Below are 24,076 nucleotides of genomic sequence, written 5' to 3' on the forward strand. Positions count from 1 at the left end.
CATTGTTCCAAAGATATACAGTGTTTTTAACCACCTAAAGAGGAATGGAAACAAAAATAAAGACTTTCAGAATGTTAATTCTATTTCTGTGTGCAGTCTGTCATCTGCTAATCTGTCTGCGTGTTTGACATGACAATGAGGAGTTGTTAACGGATCAATTCAAAATGGAGAAGAACATAATGAATGAACAGCGTGTCTCCTACTCTGTCTAAGTCTGATGCGACCTTTTACAAACGATGTTTCTGTGTGACATGCTTCACAGTGTAAGGATCCAAGTGGGCACAGTGGTGGGGAAGTGAGCAGGTGAGATACATCAACTGGTAAAATAAATTAAGTGGTTAAAAAACGGTCAACCCATGGATGATGCACAGCCTGCCTTAGCATTGTCTTAACTCACGATCATTCAATAATATTATGAATGACTCCCTGACCTTACAATCTATTGTATAGCGCCTAGACAACTAGTCTTGCTTAGCCTCCATGATGAATATAACTTCTGAGTGTGATGAGAAATGAATAATTGGGCTTGGGAGTATTCTGCATTTTAAAAGCCTGCCGAAAATGCCTTTTTCCTCAGTCTCCAGGGTCAAGAAAGTGTCTGCCTTTGGAGAACATGAAGAATAACATGAGGTGAAACTAAAAGAGTGTCTGATGCATAGTGAGCATTTCCCTGTCACTCACGGTGAGACTCCATGAGTATTAATTATCCCTATAATACTGTACGCTGATATGCACAATGAAACTTGATACAACACCCTGATGTTGACACTAAAACCAAATACTATATGCTAATATTCCCAGTGAGATTCTGTATTAGATCACGAATATCCCATAGAAACTCAATGGATATGTCATGCATTTTGACAGTCAAAGACAGAAGTAGCCAATGTTACAAAGCATGAATTATGGCAGGACGACGTGAAGGACGCGGTTGCCGTGGTGACGGAGGTGACGCAATGACGTTGCGTATGCGTGTATTCAAAGTGGCGTACGCATGCCCGGGGACGGTTGGAAAGTTGGAAGGTGAGCCTGTGGCTGTTGCGCTTTTTGGTTGTATTCCCAGCTGCGGTGGTCCTGATTGTGAATCCTTAAGGGCTTACATTGGAGGTCTCTGACTGATGCCAGCCTGTATTCCGTTCCTCCCCAAGCAAATGGGAGTCCTAACCAGACTACTGCTGATTGCAACTTGTCTCGCCAGTGATACACTGGATTCTGACCATAGTAGGCTCTGCCCACACTGCAAAAGTGTTTTCCAGCCCAATAACTCCAGCATTGATTCCCACAAGGAACCAAGATGGGAACAGGTTTTAGTCCCAGCAATCAAACAGGGTTAGAAGAGTGGGTTGTTGAACTGTGTTGGCCAAGGCTCCTTATAAGGGTCAAATGACCCTTTAGCCTACCCATCGGTTCTACCTTAACCACTATGCTTACCACTGCAAAAACGCTCGTTAGAATTAATGGGAAGAATTAAACTGCTTCTGATGAGATGCTAATGAGTAGATATGCAGGACCATGCTAAATAGCTGCATTCCTCTTGTCATTTAGCCCCACAAATGTTGAAAATCCAATTTCTTGGTGACATAAATTGTACTTGTTGTGTGCACTTGTGACATTTTGTGTTATGTGCATGGGAGTGGTCTGGTTGCCTGATGTTGCATGAGTGATGGAGATGAAAGTTTAGCCTGTTGCCTTGTGTGACCCCATGCATTGTGTTGCATTTTCAACTAGTTGGTGGATGAAAGATCCTTGTGGACAACCACTGGTGTGGGGGCCATCCTTTGACAACCACTGTCCTGTAAGGGTTTTCTGAGAAGGAATGATATGATCAAATCACAGTAAACTTCAGTGTGGTGCAGATTATCTAGGCCTTTGGATTAGGCAAAGTCACTTTAGCAGGTAAAGAGTGGTATGTTGTTTAAAGTAGATTGGGAAATTACATAAATATATTAACACATAAGTAATGACAAATGTGTAAGAATTATTTTCTCCCAATGAATGTACAGTTCTTCAAGGAATAAAACACCACTGGAAAACACTCCCATTTATGGCACAATAATAAAGTTAATATAGTGCTGTCTTAGATTCAAAGAAGCAGCTTGCAATGTTACCAAAAAGGATGGTGTGAGCCAGAGGATTTTAAAAATCAGGAAAACCTGACCAAAAATGTGGTAGAGGATGAAAATAGAATGGGAGAAAGCCATCAAGGAAACAGCTTGTAAAAGCTTTTCTAAGAATGCTAGAAGAGATCAGTGGAAGTAAAATTGATGTAATTGAGGCAAAGACGGGAGAAATTACAATGAAAGTAACAATATGTTAAAGAAATATTTTCTGTACCTGACTTCATAATGGATGCCATAAGAGGAATAATCAAAATATTTGGAAACCTAAGGTTTAATTAGTGTAAAGAACTAAATTAGTTTAAAATAGTAAAGACATCATAGGGTTTAAAAAGAGGAGCTGCAAAATTATTAGAAGTGTTGGTTTTGATTTTCCAATATTATTAGATTTTAGCACTGGCCCTGTGGACTGGGGAGTAGCAAATATGACTCTGCTATTCAGGAAGGGAATGAGAGAGAAAACTTAAAATTAAAAGCAAATTAGGTGCGTTAGCTGTCTCTACAGATTATTCCACTGATGCTCTAGATCCAGAGACAAATCAAAAAAGGCAACTAACTCAAAGATTAAGAGTTAAGGAGAATCAAAGGATTTGAGTGTGATGTTCATGTGCACAGATCAAAACTAGTCAACAGGTTTTACAAGTAATCCAACAAGATTAATGAAATCTTTATCTAAAGTTAGCATAGTGAGGAACAGATCCTTTAGTTGTAAAGAGCTCACTCAAAGTATTGTATTCAGTTTTGGGCCCTGTGCCGCAGGTGAGATTTAAGCTATAAGACATGTCGAATTACCTAGAATTTACAGTGAAGTTTTTTTTTCAGGTTCACATTGACATTTCTACTCCACATGCCCTTCCTCCCACCTGTCACCCTAGCAGTGTGACTTCCTGTTCCTTTCTCCGTCATACATGCATCTGTCTTTCTCTGAAATATATCTATCCTATTCACCTTAATCATTTCATGCAATCTCAAATTTCACTTTTCTGAGCATAAATGTTTTTCTTGAATCTTTAATTGAATTTATATTAATAACAAGATGGTAGGTCCAATAACATTGCTACAGGGAATATATTATGTCTGCTGGGGAACCAAAAAGGGACGATCTTAAAATTATAGCATTTAGACAGGAAATCAGGATATATGGTTTTGTATGAAGCGTTGAATAAATCTTCAATTCTTTCTTCTAAAAGGTAACACTGGAGATCAATCAAGATTTTCAACACAGAAATTGGAATTTTCTTTTGTAAGCCAGGGTTTTTGAGTGCCAGGAAACAAACAGGAAAATGAATTGAGTCACAGATCAGACATGATCTAATTAAATGGTAGAACAGGCTTGAGGGACTAACTGGCTGCCTCCTATTCCTATGTTCCTCCTTTTTCACTTAAACTATTTAGACATAGCTGTTTCTGTATTGTTAGGTAACCAAGATGTCCGAGGGTCCCTCCAAGATATCTGGTCCCATTCCACCAGACCCAACACTATTCCCAGATTTCTACAAGCGTCCGCTGTCAGGTGAGGCTTTACCTGTTTTCCAGTGAAGTGCTTCCATCTTCCTTTTACGTTGTTGGTTGAATTTCCTATTCTCATCTGGGATGAAACAAAGTTGAAAGAAGTGTTTCTGCATGCAATGATCCTTGCGCTTTTGCTCATTCTGTGCACTGGAAATCTATGCGTGGATTAAGGAAGTCTGAAAGAACAAAATGAAGAAAAATGTCTTTACCTTGTTACTTCACAAGCAGAATTGTTGTGCAGACGCAGTATACTCCTAGAAACTTGGGAAAATAACAAGTTGGAATCTAACTGAAAGTTTCAAGGCTTGTTATATTTACAATAATTGGACATCCTATTAATACTAGGATGAAATTCAGTCGAGAATAGGCGCAAGTAATGGGTGACTGCAGATTCATATTCAGTAATTATTAGCCCAATATTGAATATTTCACAGTACCTCATTAATAGCAGATATGATATTTATTTGATTCTGATTTGTGCCTTTGTTTTGAGTTATTCCTAAAATTGATTTCACAGCTTGACTGGGAAAAGGTGATAACTGTTTTATCATTAATTATCCTGACCATGGTTTGTTGTACGGTGAGTGATCTCAGGGAGCTTTGTGACAACATTTAACACGTTCAATAATCTTGCAGGATATCTTGAAATATAATGATTCAACCAATTGTTTAACTGAGAATTTGACAATCTTGGAGCAAATATTAGGCACTTTGTGATTTGACATTGGAAAATTAGTTCCTATTTCTCCTCAGTGATGAGAGCTAAATTTACCCAATTGTTCTACGCCTGCAAAACTGAGCTTAGTAAAGAGGGGAAAGGGTAATGATAGTTTTCATTTGTTGTTATTGTTCAGTGTCAATTTTGGAAGCTGATATGATCAACTCAGCATGAAGATCCTCGTGGCTGAATGATCAATTTACAGGTTGTACTTGCAGAACGACATGCCTACTTATTTTTGTCTTCTGTTTTTATCTGCAGCTCGGGGTCGGCTAGAAGGGAATAGCTTAAAACTAGATTTCCTTTTGGGACCATTAGCCCCTGATCCCGCCTTGTACCCCTCATGCTACAGTGCGCGCCCATCGCAGCCAGGTCCTCGTGTGCGTTCGAATGCCAGAGAGATCCTGGAGAGAGGTCAAAGGGGCTCTGTCGGCATGCTGCTGCAGCTGGAAGGAGCGTCATTGCATCGACCATTGTCACCAAAAAGTAAATGGATCTTTATACTGTGTTGTTTCTGGGGAATGATTTTGATGAATTATCATCAATCAGGATTGGAATCTTGCCAATCCAAAACTACAATTAAATTCTGGGATTAAGGGGAGATATTGTATTGATATGCTTTATTTTTATGAGTGATAGTAGGAACTGTAGATGCTAGAGAATTTGAGATAACAAGGTGTTGAGCTGGATGAACACAGCAGGCCAATTTTTTTTTTTCTGAAGAAGGATCTAGGCCCAAAACGTCAGCTTTCTTGCTGCTCTGATGCTGCTTGGCCTGCTGTGCTCATCCAGCTCTACACCTTGTTATCTCTGCTTTATTTTTATGTTAAGATCTATTTTACAATAGAGACTGCTGGCAGCCATTGTTCTGTTGCTTGTAGATTATGTTGGCTGATTTCTCCGTTGAATGGAATCAAATAGTGCTCTCCCAAACCGGGAGCCAGTTTTGCAGTGATGATTTCAAGGTATTTTTGGTTCTGACTGCGCATCTGCTGTGTCTTGACTCAGATATCAAGTAAAAACAGTATATCTATCTTTTATTGACCTTACTGATCATGATGATTACAGGAAGGAGGGGAAAATAGTTTTAAAGAGGGAATTTCAGTGTTTAGAGTCTAGGTAGCCAGAATTGGAGCAGCATAGAAATAGGAAGAGGCCAGAGTTGGAGGAGCACAGAAATAAGGAACTATGGAATGATATATTTTGCTGGGAAGATTGAGAAAAGACAGTATAAAGTAAAGGTTGCAATTTGAAGGGGGCTCCAGGAGCACAAGGACTGGAGATCTATGTGCACAAATCATTGAAGGTGGTATGGCAGGTTGAAAAAGTGGTGTACAGATTATTGGACTTTATAAATTGAGACATAGAACACGACAGAAAAGAGGTTTGCGGTGAACATTTTGAAATACTGTTTTAACGTCAACTGGAGCATTGAGAGGAATGGACTATCAAAGAAGGTATGTTTTGCAATAATTTTCAGGGCAGTATACAGTTTTCTCATTTAGGAATGGATATAATTGCACTAGAAGCAATTCAGAGAAGATCCATTTGATTTATTTCTGCTTATATGGAACATTTGCATGGATCAGATAATTTTGGGACAGCATGGTGGCTCAGTGGTTAGCACTGCAGCCTCACAGCACCAGGAACCCGGGTTCACTTCTACCCTCAGGTGACCGTGTGCAGTTTGCACGTTCTCCCCGTGTCTGTGTGGGTTTCCTCCGGGTGTTCTGGTTTCCTCCCACAGTCCAAAGATGTGCAAGCTAGATGGATTGGCCATAGTAAATTGTCCACAGTGTTCAGGGATGTGTAGGTTAGGTGGGTCATAGGGGGATGGTTCTACGGTGGGATGCTCCGAGGGTCGGTGTGAACTTGTTGGGCTGAAGGGCCTGTTTCCACAATGTAGGGATTCTGATTTTATTTATTCACTGGAGTTTAGAAGAATGAGGTGAAATCCTGAGTGACCTTGACAGGGTGGATGCTCAAAGGACAATTTGAAAGGATACCTGCAAGAGAAACTAGAACTAAGGGACACAGTTAAAAATAAGGAGTCACTAATGAATGACAGATGAGATGATTTTTTTTAATATCAGAGCGTTGTGAATCTATGGAATTCTCTTCTCTAGACAGTGGTGAAGGCAGAGTCACTGAATAATTTTAACACTGAGATAGATGGATTATTAATAAAGAAGAAGTCAAAGAGTCTTGGGGTCAGCAGGAAGTTGGAGTTGAGGCATTGCTGAAATCAGCCATGATCTTAAGGAATGGTGAAGCTGGTTCTTCGGACCAAATGGCTTCCTAATTCATAGTTTGCATAACTCTATCTGAAAGGTCACTAGGACTTGACATGAAAATATTTACAAAAACTCACATGAAAAACATGCAAAAATTCAATGTTTGGTTTGTTAATTTGATGATGTGGAGATGCCAGCATTGGACTGAGATGGACAAAGCCAGAAGGTAGACAACACCAGATTATAGTCCAACCAAGTGACTTCACCTGACAAAGGAGCAGCGCTCTGAAAGTTTGTGATTTCAAATAAACCTGTTATTGAGTGACTTCTGACTTTGTTAATTTGATTCATGAAAATCGGTAGACCTCCTGATGGTTTTTTTTCTCATTTGCTAGATAATCTGGACTCTTGCTCTTCAATTCACAGAAGTCTTGTTTCTCCTTAGAGAAAGAACTGAAAGATCATGAAAAGGAGAATGTGAGGCGCATGCGGGAGATACAGAAGAAGTGCAGGGAGAAGGACCAAGAGCGAGAACTGAGTGGCCCCAAACCTGTTAAAGCGCTTTGGAAGTCCCAGAAATATGAATCCATTCCTTCAAAAGTCATGACACAGTTACAGGTAGACTTGAGCTAGTCATGAAGACGATACTGCGCTGTTAGTAAAGTATTGGGATGAGTTTCCTAATGACTTGAGGACAAATGCATGAGATGGTTTGGACCAATTTGCACAAAACCTGTTTTCTGTATGCAACGTTTATTATTCCTGGTCAGAATTACAAAGGTACCTCTCATCTTGGTTGTAATACTCCTGTGGTTAAATAGACTCACTATAATGATTCACTTATGAGGAATAGCTCCTTGAGTAAGGGTTAAAAAAAAACCTGGTGTGTTCAGTAGGGAAATTTGGCAAAACAGAGTTGCAGGTGGAGATAAGACTTGAAAGACACACAGTCCTATTTGGAAAACAAAGTCAGGAAAATCTATAAATACTGAGCAGATAGGGCTGTATTTGTTGATGAACAGAGGTTGAAAAGTGGATAAGATGTTAAGATCTCTTTTCATAATCCTAAGAGGTGGAAAGTTGTTTGACTGACCCAGTTCTTTGCAAATGCAGGCTGACTCTTGATGTGTTTTTGATGTTTTTGTTACATTTGTAGATTTCCACTGTCTTTGGATTCTGCACCTGTTTTATAGTTGTTTTAGTGTGGTTGTTAATTTTGCTTTCATTCATTTGTTGGATGTGGGCGTCGCTAGCTGGTCAGCGTTTATTGCCGTCCAAGTTGCCCTTGAGAAGGTGGTGGTGAATTGCCTTCTTCAACCGTTACAGTCCATCTGCTGTGGGTTTACCCACAATGCCGTTAGGGAGGGAATTCCAAGATTTTGACGCAGCAACAGCGCCAAATTTCGAGGTCAGGAAGGTAGGTGGCTTAGAGGGGAACTTGAAGCTGGAGGTATTCCCATGTATGTGCTGCCCTTGTCCTTTGAGATTGAAGTGGTTGTGAGTTTGAAAGTTGCTGTCTTTGAATTTCTGCAGTGCATATTGTAGATAGTACACACTGCTGCTATTGAGCATCAGTGGTGGAAGGAATGGATACTTGTGAATGTAGTGTCAATTAAGTGAGCTGCTTTCTCCTATATGGTGTCAAACTTCTTGAGTTTTGTTGAAACTGCATTTATCTAGGCAAGGGGGTTGTATTCCATCACACTCCTGACTTGTGCACCGTTGATGGTGATAAGGCTTTGGGGAGTCAGGAGGCGAGTTACTCACCACGTAATTCCTAGCATTTGACCTGCTCTTGTAGTCACTGTTTTTATGTGGCATATCTAGTTGATTGTGGGGATTCAGTCATGGTAACACCATTGAAGGACAAGGACAGTAGTTAGATTATCTGTTATTGATGACGGTCATAGGCTGGAATTTGTGTGGCCTGAATGTTATTGCCGCCTATCAGCCGAAGCCTGGATATTGTCTCAATCTTGTTGTATTTGAACATGGACTGCCTCAGTATCTTAAGAGTCATGAATGGGGCTGAATATTGTGCAATCATTGGCAAACATCCCTACTTCTGACTTTATGATGAAGCAGCTGAAGACAGTTCGTCCTAAGACATCATGTTCCTCAGGGTACTGAGGAGCTTCTGCAGAGATGTCCTGGAGCTGAGATTTTTGACCTCCAACAACCATGACCATCCTCCTATGCGCCAGATGTGCCTCTAACGAGTGGAGAGTTTGCCCCCAGATATCCATTGATTCCAGTTTTGCTCAGGCTCTTTGATTTCACATGTGGCCAAATGGAGCCTTGATGCTATTACTGTCACCTCATCTTTGGAATTCAGCGCTTTTGTCCATGTTTGAACCAAGGCTGTAATGAGGTCAGAAGCAGAGTGGCCCTGGTGGAACCCAAACTAGGCATCACTGAGCAGGTTATTGCTGAGCAGATTCTGCTTGATAGCACTTTTGATGACATCTTCCATCACTTTACTGATGATTGAGATAGACTGATGGGGCAGTAATTAGCTTTGTTGGATTTGTCTGCTTTTTATGTGCAGGATATTCCAGGACAACTTTCTACATTGCTGGGTGGATGCCAGTAATAATAGCAAATAAATTACTCTGGACTAAATTGAAAAATACTTGATAAGTTTATTTTGCCATGAAAATGGTGAGGAATGTTCATTCATGTTTAGAAAGCAGTTTTAACATTTGCGTGAAATCTTTGAAACCACATTGACGTTTCATACTTTTCTGTTTTACATTTTGTTTCCAAATTTGTGTCCTGACATTTTTGTATGCTGATTTTTTTTTTCCTGAATAATAATTTTATTGGCTGCAAGAAAGCTTCTCCATCCCTTTCCTGCCATCATGGGGAGAACCCTCCAACTTTCTGAAATCTGGAACAAAGGGACAAATGGACAGCAGTGTCGCTGCTTTTTTTGGTCATTCAATTGACAGGTTTTATTTCACTTTTCGAAAGTGAACTTTAAATCTTGAAATTGTTATTTAGAGCCAATTGAATTCCCTCTGTACAAGGAAGGAGCTGCATCTCACCCATCTCTTAACCTCCGGCAGGATGAGATACACTTGCATGAACTATGCAATGTGAAGAAAATATTGTGGATGTTGTAAATCTGAAATAAAACACAAGGTGCCAGAAAATCCCATTGGATCTGGCGCACCAATGGATAGAGTTAATGTTTCAAGTCTGATGTGACTTTTGTTCAGAACTGAAAGGGGTTAGAAAATAATGGTTTTTATCCTCTCGACAGAGGGAGAAGAGGAGTAAGTAGAACAGGTTATGATGGTCCCAAGAGCAAAAGACAATGGGTTTGTTCATGGTGCTGAAGGAGAGATTAGCATGTGAACTTTGTGCAGATAAATATATGAAAATGAGTCCGTTGTACTGCAGATGCATTAGCTTTGTAATGTATTGCTAGATTTTCTGAGGCACATACAGGAAGCATGCTGTATTTTGCTTCTCTTCCATTTTCTTTTCAAATCATTTGCTGTTTGTCCTTAGGAGAGTTCACCCCCCCAACATTCTGGAAGTCAACATTATCTTAAAGCACACTCAAGATGTGGGTCAGGTGTTTGCCCAAAGAGATCCTTGTCACCAAGTCCGCCAAAGTCAGAGAGTTGTGCTGAAGTAGTGGAAGATACCAACAGAGAGGTGAGGATAGACTTGGTCCAAATTCACCTTCACGTTTGTGATTGCACTTAAAAAAAAATACTCATTGTCTAAAGCATCATAAAGCCTTGAAAGTTATTGTATAAATGCAAGCATTTTACTTTTTGCATTTAATGCTGTCTCAATTCAGATTTCCTGATTTCAATTGTCCACTTTTCTGGCATTTTTAAAAATGTAAATTATCAGTTACCAATCTCTTTGTTTTCTTTTCAAGATTCATGTCAAAGGTGTTAATGTTGATTTTGTAAAGCACAATGCTCAGAATGCAAGGAGAATGCCAGTGCGACGCTCCAAATCTCTGCAGTCACTTGCTGAAGTGCTTGATAGGAAAGCGAAGGAACAACAGGAATATATAAGCAAGAACAAAGGCCAGCTTCCTCAGTAGTAAGCAGGGACTATTGGTATATTTTAAACTTTACTAAACCTTTTGCTTTTTATCTTATCTTCTGCGGTAATTTATTTAAATCAATCTGGTACTACTGCAACACTTTTTTTTTATTCCAGAGACTGTCCCTGTCTCACCTTAAACTTCCATCTCTCCTTCACAGCCTTCAGCATTTCTCCACTTTATGCTGTCTGTGTCACTGTTCCTCTTAAATTTTGTTGTCATTCTAAAACTTGAAATCAAATTTCTTAGATGTGCTTCTTCGTCTTTGCATCTCAATATGTTAAAATCAACACTTGATTGCAGAGATAGTAGGAACTGCAGATGCTGGAGAATCTGCGATAACAAGGTGTAGAGCTGGATGAACACAGCAGGCAGAGGAGCAGGAAGACTGACGCTTCAGGTCTAGGCCCAAAACGTCAGCCTTCCTGCTCCTCTGATGCTGCTTGGCCTGCTATGTTCATCCAGCTCTACACCTTCTTATCACTTGATTGCAGAGTTCCTTTATCTTATTCCCAGAGATTCAATTCTCTTTGGCTTTCTTCCATTCTGTGGTCTTAAAGCCTTTAAAACTCAAGGTTGGCATTGCTTCATCACTTGTTCCTGATGTATCTTGTTTACTCCTTTATTGATTTTACGTTTTGGTTGTGGTCTTTAGCTTTGTTTTTTCTCATTTGAAAGACCGTATTATGAGTTGTCATAAAATGCTTTACCGTTCTCGGTGCATTTCTCACTTTTAGTTGAATTTTCCTATTTTCCAAGTTTTTGATTGAGGACACTTAATTCATATTTTGACTGTTTCCAGTTTGATTGATCGGAGAAATCAATGGCGTAAAGAGGCAGAGGAACATCAGAAGAATATTCCTGATCCAAGCATGCCTCCTGGACATACTAGGATGCCAGAAAATGAACGTCTGGAAACACTTAGTTCCCTGCAACAAAGTATGTGTGATAGCCTCTGAATCAGGAGGAGCACATCAATCAACCTAAAGTTTGTTAATCAATCTGTATTTTATTTTCAACAATTTCCTGAACAAACACTGCTGTGCAGATTTTGGTTAAGGATTGTACATAATTGCTGCTTATTCTGCAATTTGTTAATGTAAAAATTAGTCTTTGGCACCTGTTCACTTTTAAAAACCAGAATTATTTTTTCTGAGTTAGTTTCCAGTAGTAGCAGTTGTGGAGTTTTGATGAGACATTTGCTCTGTCATTCTGACTAACCATTTGATATAAATGGTGCAGAGATAATCAAACACTGAGACTGGAGTTCTCCAGCTGATATTGGAACTTGATTTGAGCACAATATCTGTACCATAAAGTACATTAATACTTCAAGTGAACATCCAGGATCATGAATTTTAGGGGTGTCTTGTTACTGGAATCCTGTTTTTCGAACGTTTTGTTCAGATACTCCAATGTGACACCCATTGATGAAATGGACATATTTGCGATCTTTTATTATATTGTGTGGATCACTTCTTGTCAAAGATTTAGAAGGCAGATGATAGTTTCTCCTGTGCCAGCCTCATTTATAGATATACCAACTATTAAGGTGTAATAGCTTTGTGATTTTGACTCACTCTATGATACACCTTTTGTGAGGAATTATTTTAAAAACAGTTCAACCAGATAGCAGTGGGAAAGACAGCTAGGAAGCCAGGTACCATTTGCTCCCGTACCTTTTGCGAGTTTGCAGCTTTCATATAGTCCACATGCTTGTTCATTAGCATGTATGCAACCCCCCCCCAAACATGCAACACCACACACAACACCAGAGTCAGATGTGCCTTTGTGTGGACTCGTCTCCTCATTCGCAACCCTGCCAGAGTTATCCCTGCAGTTGCATGAGGGGTGGTCCAGTAATAGGAGATGGGACAGTCTGGTATCTAGTGAAGCTGTACACTGTTTCATAAGCCTGCCGTCAAAGTTTGGACTGCTCTTTCTGCCAGACCATTGGCTGATGAATGGTGTGGAGCGATCCTTATATGTTGAAGGTGACAATGGGAACTGCAGATGCTGGAGAATCCAAGATAATAAAATGTGAGGCTGGATGAACACAGCAGGCCCAGCAGCATCTCAGGAGCACAAAAGCTGACGTTTGGGGCCTAGACCCTTCATCAGAGAGGGGGTTGGGGTGAGGGTTCTGAAATAAATAGGGAGAGAGGGGGATGCGGACCGAAGATGGAGAGAAAAGAAGATAGGTGGAGAGGAGAGTATAGGTGGGGAGGTAGGGAGGGGATAGGTCAGTCCAGGGAAGACGGACAGGTCAAGGAGGTGGGATGAGGTTAGTAGGTAGGAGATGGAGGTGCGGCTTGGGGTGGGAGGAAGGGATGGGTGAGAGGAAGAACAGGTTAGGGAGGCAGAGACAGGTTGGACTGGGTTTGGGATGCAGTGGGTGGAGGGGAAGAGCTGGGCTGGTTATGTGGTGCAGTGGGGGGAGGGGACGAACTGGGCTGGTTTTGGGATGCGGTGGGGGAAGGGGAGATTTTGAAGCTGGTGAAGTCCACATTGATACCATTGGGCTGCAGGGTTCCCAAGCGGAATATGAGTTGCTGTTCCTGCAACTTTCGGGTGGCATCATTGTGGCACTGCAGGAGGCCCATGATGGACATGTCATCTAAAGAATGGGAGGGGGAGTTGAAATGGTTTGCGACTGGGAGGTGCAGTTGTTTATTGCAAACCGAGCGGAGGTGTTCTGCAAAGCAGTCCCCAAGCCTCCGCTTGGTTTCCCCAATGTAGAGGAAGCCACACCGGGTACAGTGGATGCAGTATACCACACTGGCAGATGTGCAGGTGAACCTCTGCTTAATGTGGAAAGTCATCTTGGGGCCTGGGATAGGGGTGAGGGAGGAGGTGTGGAGGCAAGTGTAGCATTTCCTGCGGTTGCAGGGGAAGGTACCGGGTGTGGTGGGGTTGGAGGGCAGTGTGGAGTGAACAAGGGAGTCACGGAGAGAGTGGTCTCTCCGGAAAGCAGACAGGGGTGGGGATGGAAAAATGTCTTGGGTGGTGGGGTCGGATTGTAGATGGCGGAAGTGTCGGAGGATGATGCGTTGTATCCGGAGGTTGGTGGGCTGGTGTGTGAGGACGAGGGGGATCCTCTTTGGGCAGTAGTGGCAGGGGCGGGGTGTGAGGGATGTGTTGCGGGAAATGCGGGAGTCGCGGTCAAGGGCATTCTTGACCACTGTGGTGGGAAAGTTGCGATCCTTGAAGAACTTGGACATCTGGGATGTGCGGGAGTGGAATGTCTCATCGTGGGAGCAGATGCAGCGGAGGCGGAGGAATTGGGAATAGGGGATGGAATTTTTGCAGGAGGGTGGGTGGGAGGAGGTGTATTCTAGGTAGCTGTGGGAGTTGGTGGGCTTGAAATGGACATCAGTTACAAGCTGGTTGCCTGAGATGGAGACTGAGAGATCCAGGAAGGTGAGAGATGTGCTGGAGATGGCCCAGGTGAACTGAAGGTTGGGGTGGAAGATGTTGGTGAAGTGGATGAACTGTTTGAGCTCCTCTGGGCAGCAAGAGGCGGCGCCGATACAATCATCAATGTAACGGAGGAAGATGTGGGGTTTGGGGCCTGTGTAGGTGCGGAAGAGGGACTGTTCCACGTAACCTACAAAGAGGCAGCCATAGCTGGGGCCAATGCGGGTCTACATTGGGGAAACCAAGCGGAGGCTTGGGGACCGCTTTGCAGAACACCTCCGCTCGGTTCGCAATAAACAACTGCACCTCCCAGTCGCAAACCATTTCCACTCCCCCTCCCATTCTTTAGATGACATGTCCATCATGGGCCTCCTGCAGTGCCACAATGATGCCACCCGAAAGTTGCAGGAACAGCAACTCATATTCCGCTTGGGAACCCTGCAGCCCAATGGTATCAATGTGGACTTCACCAGCTTCAAAATCTCCCCTTCCCCCACCGCATCCCAAAACCAGCCCAGTTCGTCCCCTCCCCCCACTGCACCACACAACCAGCCCAGCTCTTTCTCTCCACCCACTGCATCCCAAACCCAGTCCAACCTGTCTCTGCCTCCCTAACCTGTTCTTCCTCTCACCCATCCCTTCCTCCCACCCCAAGCCGCACCTCCATCTCCTACCTACTAACCTCATCCCACCTCCTTGACCTGTCCGTCTTCCCTGGACTGACCTATCCCCTCCCTACCTCCCCACCTATACTCTCCTCTCCACCTATCTTCTTTTCCATCTTTGGTCCGCATCCCCCCTCTCCCTATTTATTCCAGAACCCTCACCCCATCCCCCTCTCTGATGAAGGGTCTAGGCCCCAAACGTCAGCTTTTGTGCTCCTGAGATGCTGCTGGGCCTGCTGTGTTCATCCAGCCTCACATTTCATTACCTTATATGTTGAATACCATTTGACTTTAGGAGATACTCATTTCCTGCTGGTAAACAATGGTTCTTATCTGTGACCAACACTTCTTGGAATCTGTATATTGCAAAAGGTGCACATGGTTTTTCTATGGTTGTCTCTGTATTTGACAAATGAACTCTGCATATTAAGCCAATGTGATTGGGTGCCCACAATGAGTGAGAACATTGAGCCCATGAAAGGGCATAGTCAACATGTAACTGATTCCAGAGTTTACCTGGCCAATCCCATGAATGTGGAGAAGCTGCTGCCAGTAATTTCTATCATTGTTGCTACTCTGAGCACTGCCCTACCAATGCGGCTATGTCCGCATCCAATCCTGGCCATCAATATAACTTTGCTCCGGACAATCGCTCTTGCTGTCCATAATAATATGCTGTCCTTTACTGTGATCTGGTCTCTCTGAGTCCAAAAAGTTTTCAATTCTGTTTGTGATGGCTGTTTGGTTTCCCCTATCACCACAGCTGTTTTAGTTTTGCTAGGACTCTGTGTCCAAAGTCTAATGTTGTCGGCTGTGACAGGGAGTGTGTTTAAAAAAATTTAAAACCATCCTGCAGTGGCAGTACCACTGGTGGTGTATCAGTCAGCAGGAGGCAGCTCAATGCACCTGCGTTTGCTACTTGGCCTCTCAAATGGGGCTTGCATGTAGAATTAGAGCTCACTGCTGAATTTGGCCTGAAGCTATGGGTGGTACTGCCTTGTCCTCTTTAAGTAAATCTCGCAAGGTTGTAGTCGATTATTGTTACAAATTTGCTTTGAACAAATGAGAAGAATTGGGCCTTTTAGATTCAAGGAAAACTCAATTTAGGCTGCTGACACTAATTTTTCAGTTAATGTTTTGAGAAACCTCAGAAGGTATTTTAATAGAGAACAGAATAGTATTTACTTTCAGAATCACCATTTCAGTTTTTAATCATTCTGCTTTTGGGATCTGAAACCTCTGCCATAGTGGTTACTGTAACTGTTGTTGTCTGATATCTAATAGTCAGCCTTCTGTTTTGGTCAATCTTGACAGATCTTGTAAGAACCATGTCATCTTCTCTTTGTGTTTATAAAAATCAGGACTGAAAACGAGAAGTGTTTTTTTCCCTAAAAAAATTGTTTTGAAGAGTGGTTGCAGTTTTGAAAAACAAGTAATCTGCCACCCATATCAGGCATCATGTAAGCAAGTATTTGTAGAGTTGCTGACGATTTGGAACCAATGATGCAGATTTTGCTGGCAACAAGAAATTGATTATCTAAGATTTTAGGGTAGATTTGCAGCCCAGGTTGTGGATGTTGTAGTTGGTTGACTCGCCGAGCTGATTTGTTGTTCCGCCGATGTTTCGTTACCCTGCTGGGTAACATCATCAGTGCAGCCTCCGATGAAGCGCTGTTGTGTTTTCCCACCTGTTATTTAAACTTTAGTGTCCATAAAGCTGGATCACCTCACTTCCGGTTTTCCTTTGCAATGGATACACTCCATTGTAATACACAACAGCGCTTCATCGGGGGCCGCGCTGATGATTTTATCCGGCAGGGCAATAAAATGTCTGTGGAATAACGAACAAGCTTGGCGAGCCAACCATCCACAAGAAATAGATTGCTTTATGGACTAGTGACCAATTATTAATGACAGAGATATTTTTGCCTGTCAACAACTGTGTGATTGGTTCTCGGGTAAATGAACAGCTTGATGATAGGAACGAGTTAGAGAGAGAGAGAGAGAGAGAGAGAGAGCTGTTCACTTTTTCCCCAGTTCAGGACTGGTATTTCTGTTCTCTGCAGTCATAACTCACCTGAAGAAAATGGTGATTTTGTTCCAATAGTTGTTCTATGCTGTGACTTATAATTGTGAAGATAGAGATTCTATTAGTAATTGTACAAACCTCTTTTTTATTCTCTCACCAACCATTGAAAGAAATCAGAAAAATAATGCAGTGAACAGCAGAAAAGTCATAAGGATCATCTCAACAACGGTACTTGGGAACAAAAACTACCAGTTTTTCCCCAGTTTACACTGTCTGTGTGCAAGGGGGAATCTATAAGGGCATTATAGTTTTAATGAGTATTATATGTCAAAGGTTTACAATTGTTGGTGTAGTTAGAGTCTAATTACTCGCAATAAATAGTCATTCTTGCTCATCTCAAAAATGAGGGCTATGTTTTTTCTCAATCAGGTCTTGAAAGTCAGGTCAGTTCAGGAACTTTGTGTACTTTTTGAAATCTTCAACTTTTGTCATGATTCTGGGAATAGTGGTGCTTGATTTCCAACGTGCAATTGCAGTAAGTTTTAACAATTGCCTCATTTTTTCCACCTTGAACAACAAATCTTTTCAAGTGTTATTTAGACTTGTGTATTTTGACCATTTTCCAAGGAGCAATATTAGGGATTGATTAAACATATTTGGAGCTGTTGTCTTATCATTGAGATTGCACAGGGGTGTGGCTTTTGTAATGTATTCTAACTACACTTCTAAGCTTATTTGGTTTGATCTGTTCTTGTCTTTCAGCCCAACAACAGCTGACCAAGCAACTGCTGTTGTTCCCTGTAAGAGTGGATACCATTGGTATGCAGAATCGACTTACTGACCTTGAAAAGAAGTTGGCTGAAATTGAAGAAGCTATTAAAATTTTCTCACGGCCAAAAGTTTTCATCAAAACCAATGACTGAGCAAGTCGGTGAGGTAAAATTTAGCTACAACATTGATTCTGTCAGAGAATATTTTATTTGTTACTTCAAATAATAATTTTGAGCAAAATGGTTATGACCTGGAAGAGGGACTGTGTTGAGCGCAGTAATACCAAAGGTGAATCAACACCTCATCCACCCATAATTGCTTAAACCACCAAGATCAGCAGGGGATGCATATTGCCTCAGTGGTTCCAAGTAGCTTATCTGATGACAGATAGTTCACAGTCTGTGCTGAGTTAGCAGTGGAGTCAGCATCACAACTGACCACATAGCTGGGTAGAGGAAACTGACAAGGTTTTCAATCATAATAGACAAAATCAACAACTGGGATTTTTGTAAATAGTTCTGATGGAAAGGCAGGATTAAGCTTGACTGCAGTGTGCTCTGTAGTCAACTGTCCCTCATTATCAAGACCCTGGTCCAAATGTTTGCATATGGGGAGCTGTTCGGATGATGTACCACTCATGCAACTGTAACTCAGTACAGAGTTTCAAGACAGAACTGGCACTGGCCAAAAAATGGAGGAAATGGCCCATGCCAGTGAGGTTTCTTTCCCTTTATAGTTAACATTTTGATTCAGAACATATTTATAATTCACAGGTGAGATCCATCAGGGAAATAATTGAATTTTGACAGCAATATGCAATTTGTATTAAATAGACAGAGAAATGTTTAGTTTTACCACGTCTTAATTTTGCTCACTTTTGGAAACTGAGTACGTTTTAGTATTTCTGTTTTTAGAAAATTGCATGCCACATTTCACAGGTTGCATTATATAGACAATAATTACTTACTAAAATGTAGAAACATATTTAATGTGTAAGACTATAAGAAATAGAAACAGTAGTACATCAATTGACCGCTTGAGCCTGCTTCACCAGTCAATTGGATCGTGGCTGATCCGACACTTCTCGTGTCTACTTTCCTGCCCTTTCCCCATAACCCTCGACTCCCCTACTGGTTTCATCTCAGCTGTAAATACACACAGAGGACTTTTCCCCCACAGATCTCTGGGGCAAAGGATTCCAGAATCACTTAACTGTGTATGAGAGAAGAAATTCTCCTCATTTCAGTCTCAAATCATCGCCTCTTAATTCTGAATCTGTGCATCTGGTCTTACACTCTTCCACTGAAGGGAAGCATTCTCTCAGTATTTACCCTGTCGAGCCCTGTTAAGAATCCTAAATGTCTCAATAAAATCACCACTTAGTTTTCGAAATTCAAGTGAGTAGAGGCTCAACCTGTTTAATCTTTAGCCATAAGATAATCAGGGATCATCTTCTTAAACCTTCTCTGAACTGCCTCCAAAGACATTGTATATTTTCTTCAAGAAGGAGTCCAAAAAAATCTGTGGTCCAGATGTGGTCTCACCAGCACCTTGTACAGTTGCAGTAAGATTTCCCCAATTTTAAAAAAAAAGCTCCAGAGTTTGTCACAATGATCAGACTTATGAAAATACTCTGTACAATCAGAGGACATTTAAATCACAAGAGGTCCATCTAGTGGCAAATGGAAGCTTTGTATTAATTCGACAGGACTGTAGAAGTAACAGCTTCAGTGGAGCAGTGTGCTGATATTTTCACAGACAATCATAGCACAGGATGTAATTTTGATGTGTTGAGGGTCATAATCTCCGGATTACTACCTGAGCCATGTGCCAATTGGCATAGGGATAAGAAAGTTAGGGAAGCAACCACGTGGCTAAGGGATTGGTGTGGGAAAGAAGGATTCCATTTCATGGGGCATTGGCATCAGTTTTGGAACCGGGGGGATCTGTACCATTGGGACGGTCTCCACCTGAACCAATCTAGAACCAGTGTTCTTGCGAAAAGGATAAATAGGGTGGTCAGTAGGACTTTAAACTTCTGAGTCGGGGGAAGGGAAAGCAAAAGCGACAGGGAGTATGAAGTTAAAAGGAAAGATAAGCAGCAGGATAGCATGTGTACAGATGGGTTTAAGCTCGAGGTAGTCTAGGAATACAGCAAAAAGGAAAGATAACTTAGGACATCGTATGATTTCCAATATCTCTAATAATAATAAGAAAGTTAGCATTAAGGCACTTTACCTAAATGCCCATAGTATTCGTAACAAAGTAGATGAATTAACAGCACAAATCATCTTGAATGATTATGATGTGGTAGGCATCGCAGAGACATGGTTGCAGGGAGTTCAGGACTGGCAGTTAAACATCCAAGGATTTACGACTTATCGAAAAGACAGGGAGGTGGGCAGAGGTGGCAGGGTTGCCTTGTTAGTTAAGAATGAAATTAAATCTATGGCACTGAATGACACAGGGTCAAAGGATGTGGAGTCTGTGTGGGTGGAGTTGAGGAACCACAAAGGCAAAAAAACCATAATGGGAGTTACGTACAGACCTCCTAACAGTGATCAGGACCAGGGGCGCAAGATGCACCGGGAAATAGATAGGGCATGTCAGAAAGGCAAGGTCATGGTGATCATGGGGGACTTCAATATGCAAGTGGACTGGGTGAATAAGTTGCCGGTGGATCCAAAGAAAGGGAATTCATGGAATGTTTACAGGATGGCTTTTTGGAACAGCTTGCGATGGAGCCCACAGGGAGCAGGCTATTCTGGACTTAGTGCTATGTAATGAGCCTGGAAAGAGAGAAGGCAAAATCGGATGTAATGGTGTTCCAGTTAAATAAAGGTATTACACGGGCATGAGAGAGGAATTGACGAAAATCAACTGGAAGCGGAGCCTAGCGGGGAAGACAGTAGAGCAACAATGGCAGGTGTTTCTCGGTATAATTGAAGACACAGTACAGAGGTTCATCCCAAAGAAAAGAGATTATCTGGGGGCGGATTAGTTAGCCATGGCTGACAAAGGAAGTCAGGAAATGTATCAAAGAGAAACAGACAGCCTATAAAGTCTCTATCTCAGAAGATTGGGAAGGCTACAAAAACAAACAAAGGATAACAAAGAGAGCAATAAAGAAGGAGAGGATCAAATATGAAGGTAGGATAGCTAGCAATACTAGAAATGATAGTAAAAGTTTCTTTCAATACATAAGAAACAAACGAGAGGCGAAAGTAGACATTGGGCTGCTCCAAATTGATGCTGGAAGGCTAGTGATGAGAGATAAGGAAATAGCTGAAGAACTTAATAAGTGCTTTCCGTCAGTCTTCACAGTGGAAGACATGAGTAGTATCCCAACAATTAAGGAGAATCAGGGAGCAGAGTTGAGGATGGGAGGCATTACAAAAAAGAAAGTGCTAGAAAAGCTAAAAGGTCTAAAACTTGATAAATCTCCTGGCCCTGATGGGGTACATCCTAGAGTTCTGAGGGAGGTGGCTGAGGAAATAGCGGAGGCTTTGGTTGTGATCTTTCAAAAGTCACTGGAGTCTGGGAAAGTCCCAGTTGATTGGAAAATCGCTGTTGTAACCCCCTTGTTTAAGAAAGGATCAAGACAAAAGATGGTAAATTATAGGCCGATTAGCCTAACCTCGGTTGTTGGTAAAATTCTAGAATCCATTCTTAAGGATGAGATTTCTAAGTTCTTGGAAGTGCAGGGTCGGGTTAGAACAAGTCAGCATGGATTTAGTAAGGGGAGGTCGTGCCTGAAAAACCTGTTAGAATTCTTTGAAGAGGTAACAAGTAGGTTAGACCAGGGAAATCCAGTGGATGTTATCTATCGAGACTTCCAAAAGGCCTTTGATAAGGTGCCTCACGGGAGGCTGCTGAGTAAGGTGAGGGCCCACGGTGTTCGAGGTGAGGTACTAGCTTGGATTGAGGATTGGCTGTCTGACAGAAGGTAGAGAGTTGGGATAAAAGGCTCTTCTTCGGAATGGAAGTGGTGTCCCCCAGGGTTCAGTGTTGGGGCTGCAGCTGTTCACTTTATATATAAATGATCTGGATGAAGGGACTGGAGGCATTCTGGCGAAGTTTGCCGATGATATGAAGATAGGTGGACAAGCAGGTAGTACTGAGGAGGTGGGACGACTGCAGAAAGATTTAGACAGCTTAGGAGAGTTGTCCAGGAAATGGCTGATGAAATTCAACGTGAGCAAATGCAAGGTCTTGCACTTTGGAAAAAAGAATACAGGCATGGACTATTTTCTAAACGGTGAGAAAATTCATAAAGCAGAAGTACAAAGGGATCTGGGAGTGTTGGTCCAGGATTCAATAGACAATAGACAATAGGTGCTGGAGTAGGCCATTCGGCCCTTTGAGCCAGCACCACCATTCATTATGACCATGGATGATCATCCACAATCAGTATCCTGTTCCTGCCTTATCCCCATAACCCTTGATTCCACTATCTTTAAGAACTCTATCCATCTCTTTCTTGAAAGTATCCAGAGAGTTGGCCTCCACTGCCTTCTGGGGCAGAGCATTCCATATATCCACCACTCTCTGGGTGAAGAAGTTTTTCCTCAACTCTGTTCTAAATGGCCTATCCCTTATTTTTAAACTGCGTCCTCTGGTTCTAGACTCACCCATCAGCAGAAATATGCTTCCTGCCTCCAGAGTGTGCAATCCCTTAATAATCTTATACGTCTCAATCAGATCCCCTCTCATCCTTCTAAACTCAAGGGTATACAAGCCCAGTCGCTCCAATCTTTCAACATATGATAGTCCCACCATTCTGGGAATTGACCTCGTGAACCTACGCTGCACTCCTTCAATAGCAAGAATGTCCTTCCTCAAATTTGGAGACAAAAACTGCACACAATACTCCAGGTGTGGTCTCACCAGGGCCCTGTACAGCTGCAGCAGGACTTAGGATTCCCTAAAGGTTAACTTGCAGGTAGAGCCTGTGATTAAGAGGGCAAACGTAATGTTGCCGTTTATCTCAAGGGTTGGAATATAAAAGCAGTGATGTGCTTCTGAGACTTCATAAAGCTCTAGTTAGGCCCCATTTAGAATACTGTGTCCAATTTTGGGCCCCACACCTCAAGAAGGACATACTGGCGCTGGAGCTTGTCCAGCGGAGATTCTCACGGATGATCCCTGGAATGCTAGGTTTAACGTACGTTGAACGGCTGAGGATCCTGGAATTGTATTCATTCGAGTGTAGAAGGTTGAGGGGAGATCTAATTGAAACTTACAAGATAATGTATGGCTTAGAAAGGGTGGATGCTGGAAAGTTGTTTCCGATAGGCGGCGAAACTAGGACCTGTGGGCACAGCCTTAGAATTAGAGGGGTAAATTTAAAACAAAAATGAGGAGACATTTCTTCAGCCAGAGAGTGGTGGGCCTGTGGAATTCATTGCCACTGAGCGGAGTGGAGGCTGGAACGGTAAATGTCTTAAGGCGGAGATTGATAAATTCTTGATCTCACAAGGAATAAAGGGGTACAGGGAGAGTGCAGGGAAGTGGAGTTGAAATGCCCATCAGCCATTATTAAATGGCAGAGTGGACTCGATGGGCTGAATGGCCTTACTTCCACTCCTATGTCTTATGGTCTTAGAGAGACCTGGGAGATTTTTGGCATCCAATTAATGCAGAAAGCTCTGGCAATTAACAGGTGATCTCTTAGGTTCCTAACAGAAAATATATTTTCTTTGTTAAAATAGCTGTTGGTTGAGTTGCCTGATCATTGGGGCACTGCATCAAATTCTGGAAGGTGTGTGTAAGGATTCAGGTTCAGATGGAATCAAGCTTGACTGAAAGCGTGACTCTCTCTGAGGCAGTGGCAGTTCAGCACTCACGTTTAGCTGTTACAGCAGAGAAAGAAGCCTTTTGGCTTGTGAATCTCACTTTAAGCAAGACCATTTAAGTTCCCTGCTGCTTGTAGAATTATAAGACGTTTATAATAGTGCCTTCAGGAGAGGGTGACAAAAAGGTGGAAAACATCAGAATTAGTTTTACAAAGCTGTTGATCTCATTTCCCCATTTTTGTTTGGAGGTATATTTTGATAAGATGAAGATGCAAAATCATGTTTTATAGCCAATTTGTTGAGTGAATTGTCTGATGCCAAGTTTTTCAGTTTTTGTTTTTTTTAATGCAGGCTTCTGGCTGAAAGCTACTCGTTGCCAGGCACTGAGCTGATCCTGTTGGGAATAAGGTGTACATTCATTCGTGGGACTGTTGCTAACTTCTTCAGGCATGTAAATAAGTTAATTGTCAGATTTTAATCAATATAATTGAATATTAATTCTGTAATAGCAATGCTTTTTCATTAAATTTATTAACATTTTAAAATAAAAGTGAGTTTTCATTCTTTCAGAGCTAGCTAACACTAAATGAAAGCAAATGTCTGGACACTCAACCATAATTTCAAGGACAGCAGGTAGAATAGTACAACATGATAATGATAATAACAAGATTACACAAGCACAAACAGCACAACACATCGATAATATTTATCAAGGTGATGTGTTATTTTCCCACATTGTTTTTCCT

At 41.9% G+C, this 24,076-nt stretch overlaps 1 protein-coding gene across 2 annotated transcripts; it reads left to right on the top strand.

Annotated features, from left to right (window-relative positions):
• Positions 1-975: 975 nt before the first annotated feature.
• enkd1 (enkurin domain containing 1) lies at positions 976-23,871 on the top strand. Of its 2 annotated transcripts, none has more exons than XM_048523109.2 (9): positions 976-1,023; positions 3,537-3,630; positions 4,609-4,833; positions 7,027-7,199; positions 10,098-10,247; positions 10,480-10,649; positions 11,456-11,592; positions 17,527-17,695; positions 23,682-23,871. In XM_048523109.2, exons 2-8 carry the CDS (start codon positions 3,546-3,548, stop codon positions 17,685-17,687), a joined length of 1,101 nt encoding a protein of 366 aa, XP_048379066.1. In that variant the 5' UTR covers positions 976-1,023; positions 3,537-3,545; the 3' UTR covers positions 17,688-17,695; positions 23,682-23,871. The 2 variants fall into 2 exon arrangements, with proteins under 2 accessions (XP_048379066.1, XP_048379065.1); XM_048523108.2 differs by having other exon boundaries at positions 17,527-17,700; positions 23,682-23,869.
• Positions 23,872-24,076: the final 205 nt, after the last annotated feature.

This window comes from Stegostoma tigrinum, chromosome 40 (assembly GCF_030684315.1).
Source record: "Stegostoma tigrinum isolate sSteTig4 chromosome 40, sSteTig4.hap1, whole genome shotgun sequence".
NCBI lineage: Eukaryota > Metazoa > Chordata > Chondrichthyes > Orectolobiformes > Stegostomatidae > Stegostoma > Stegostoma tigrinum.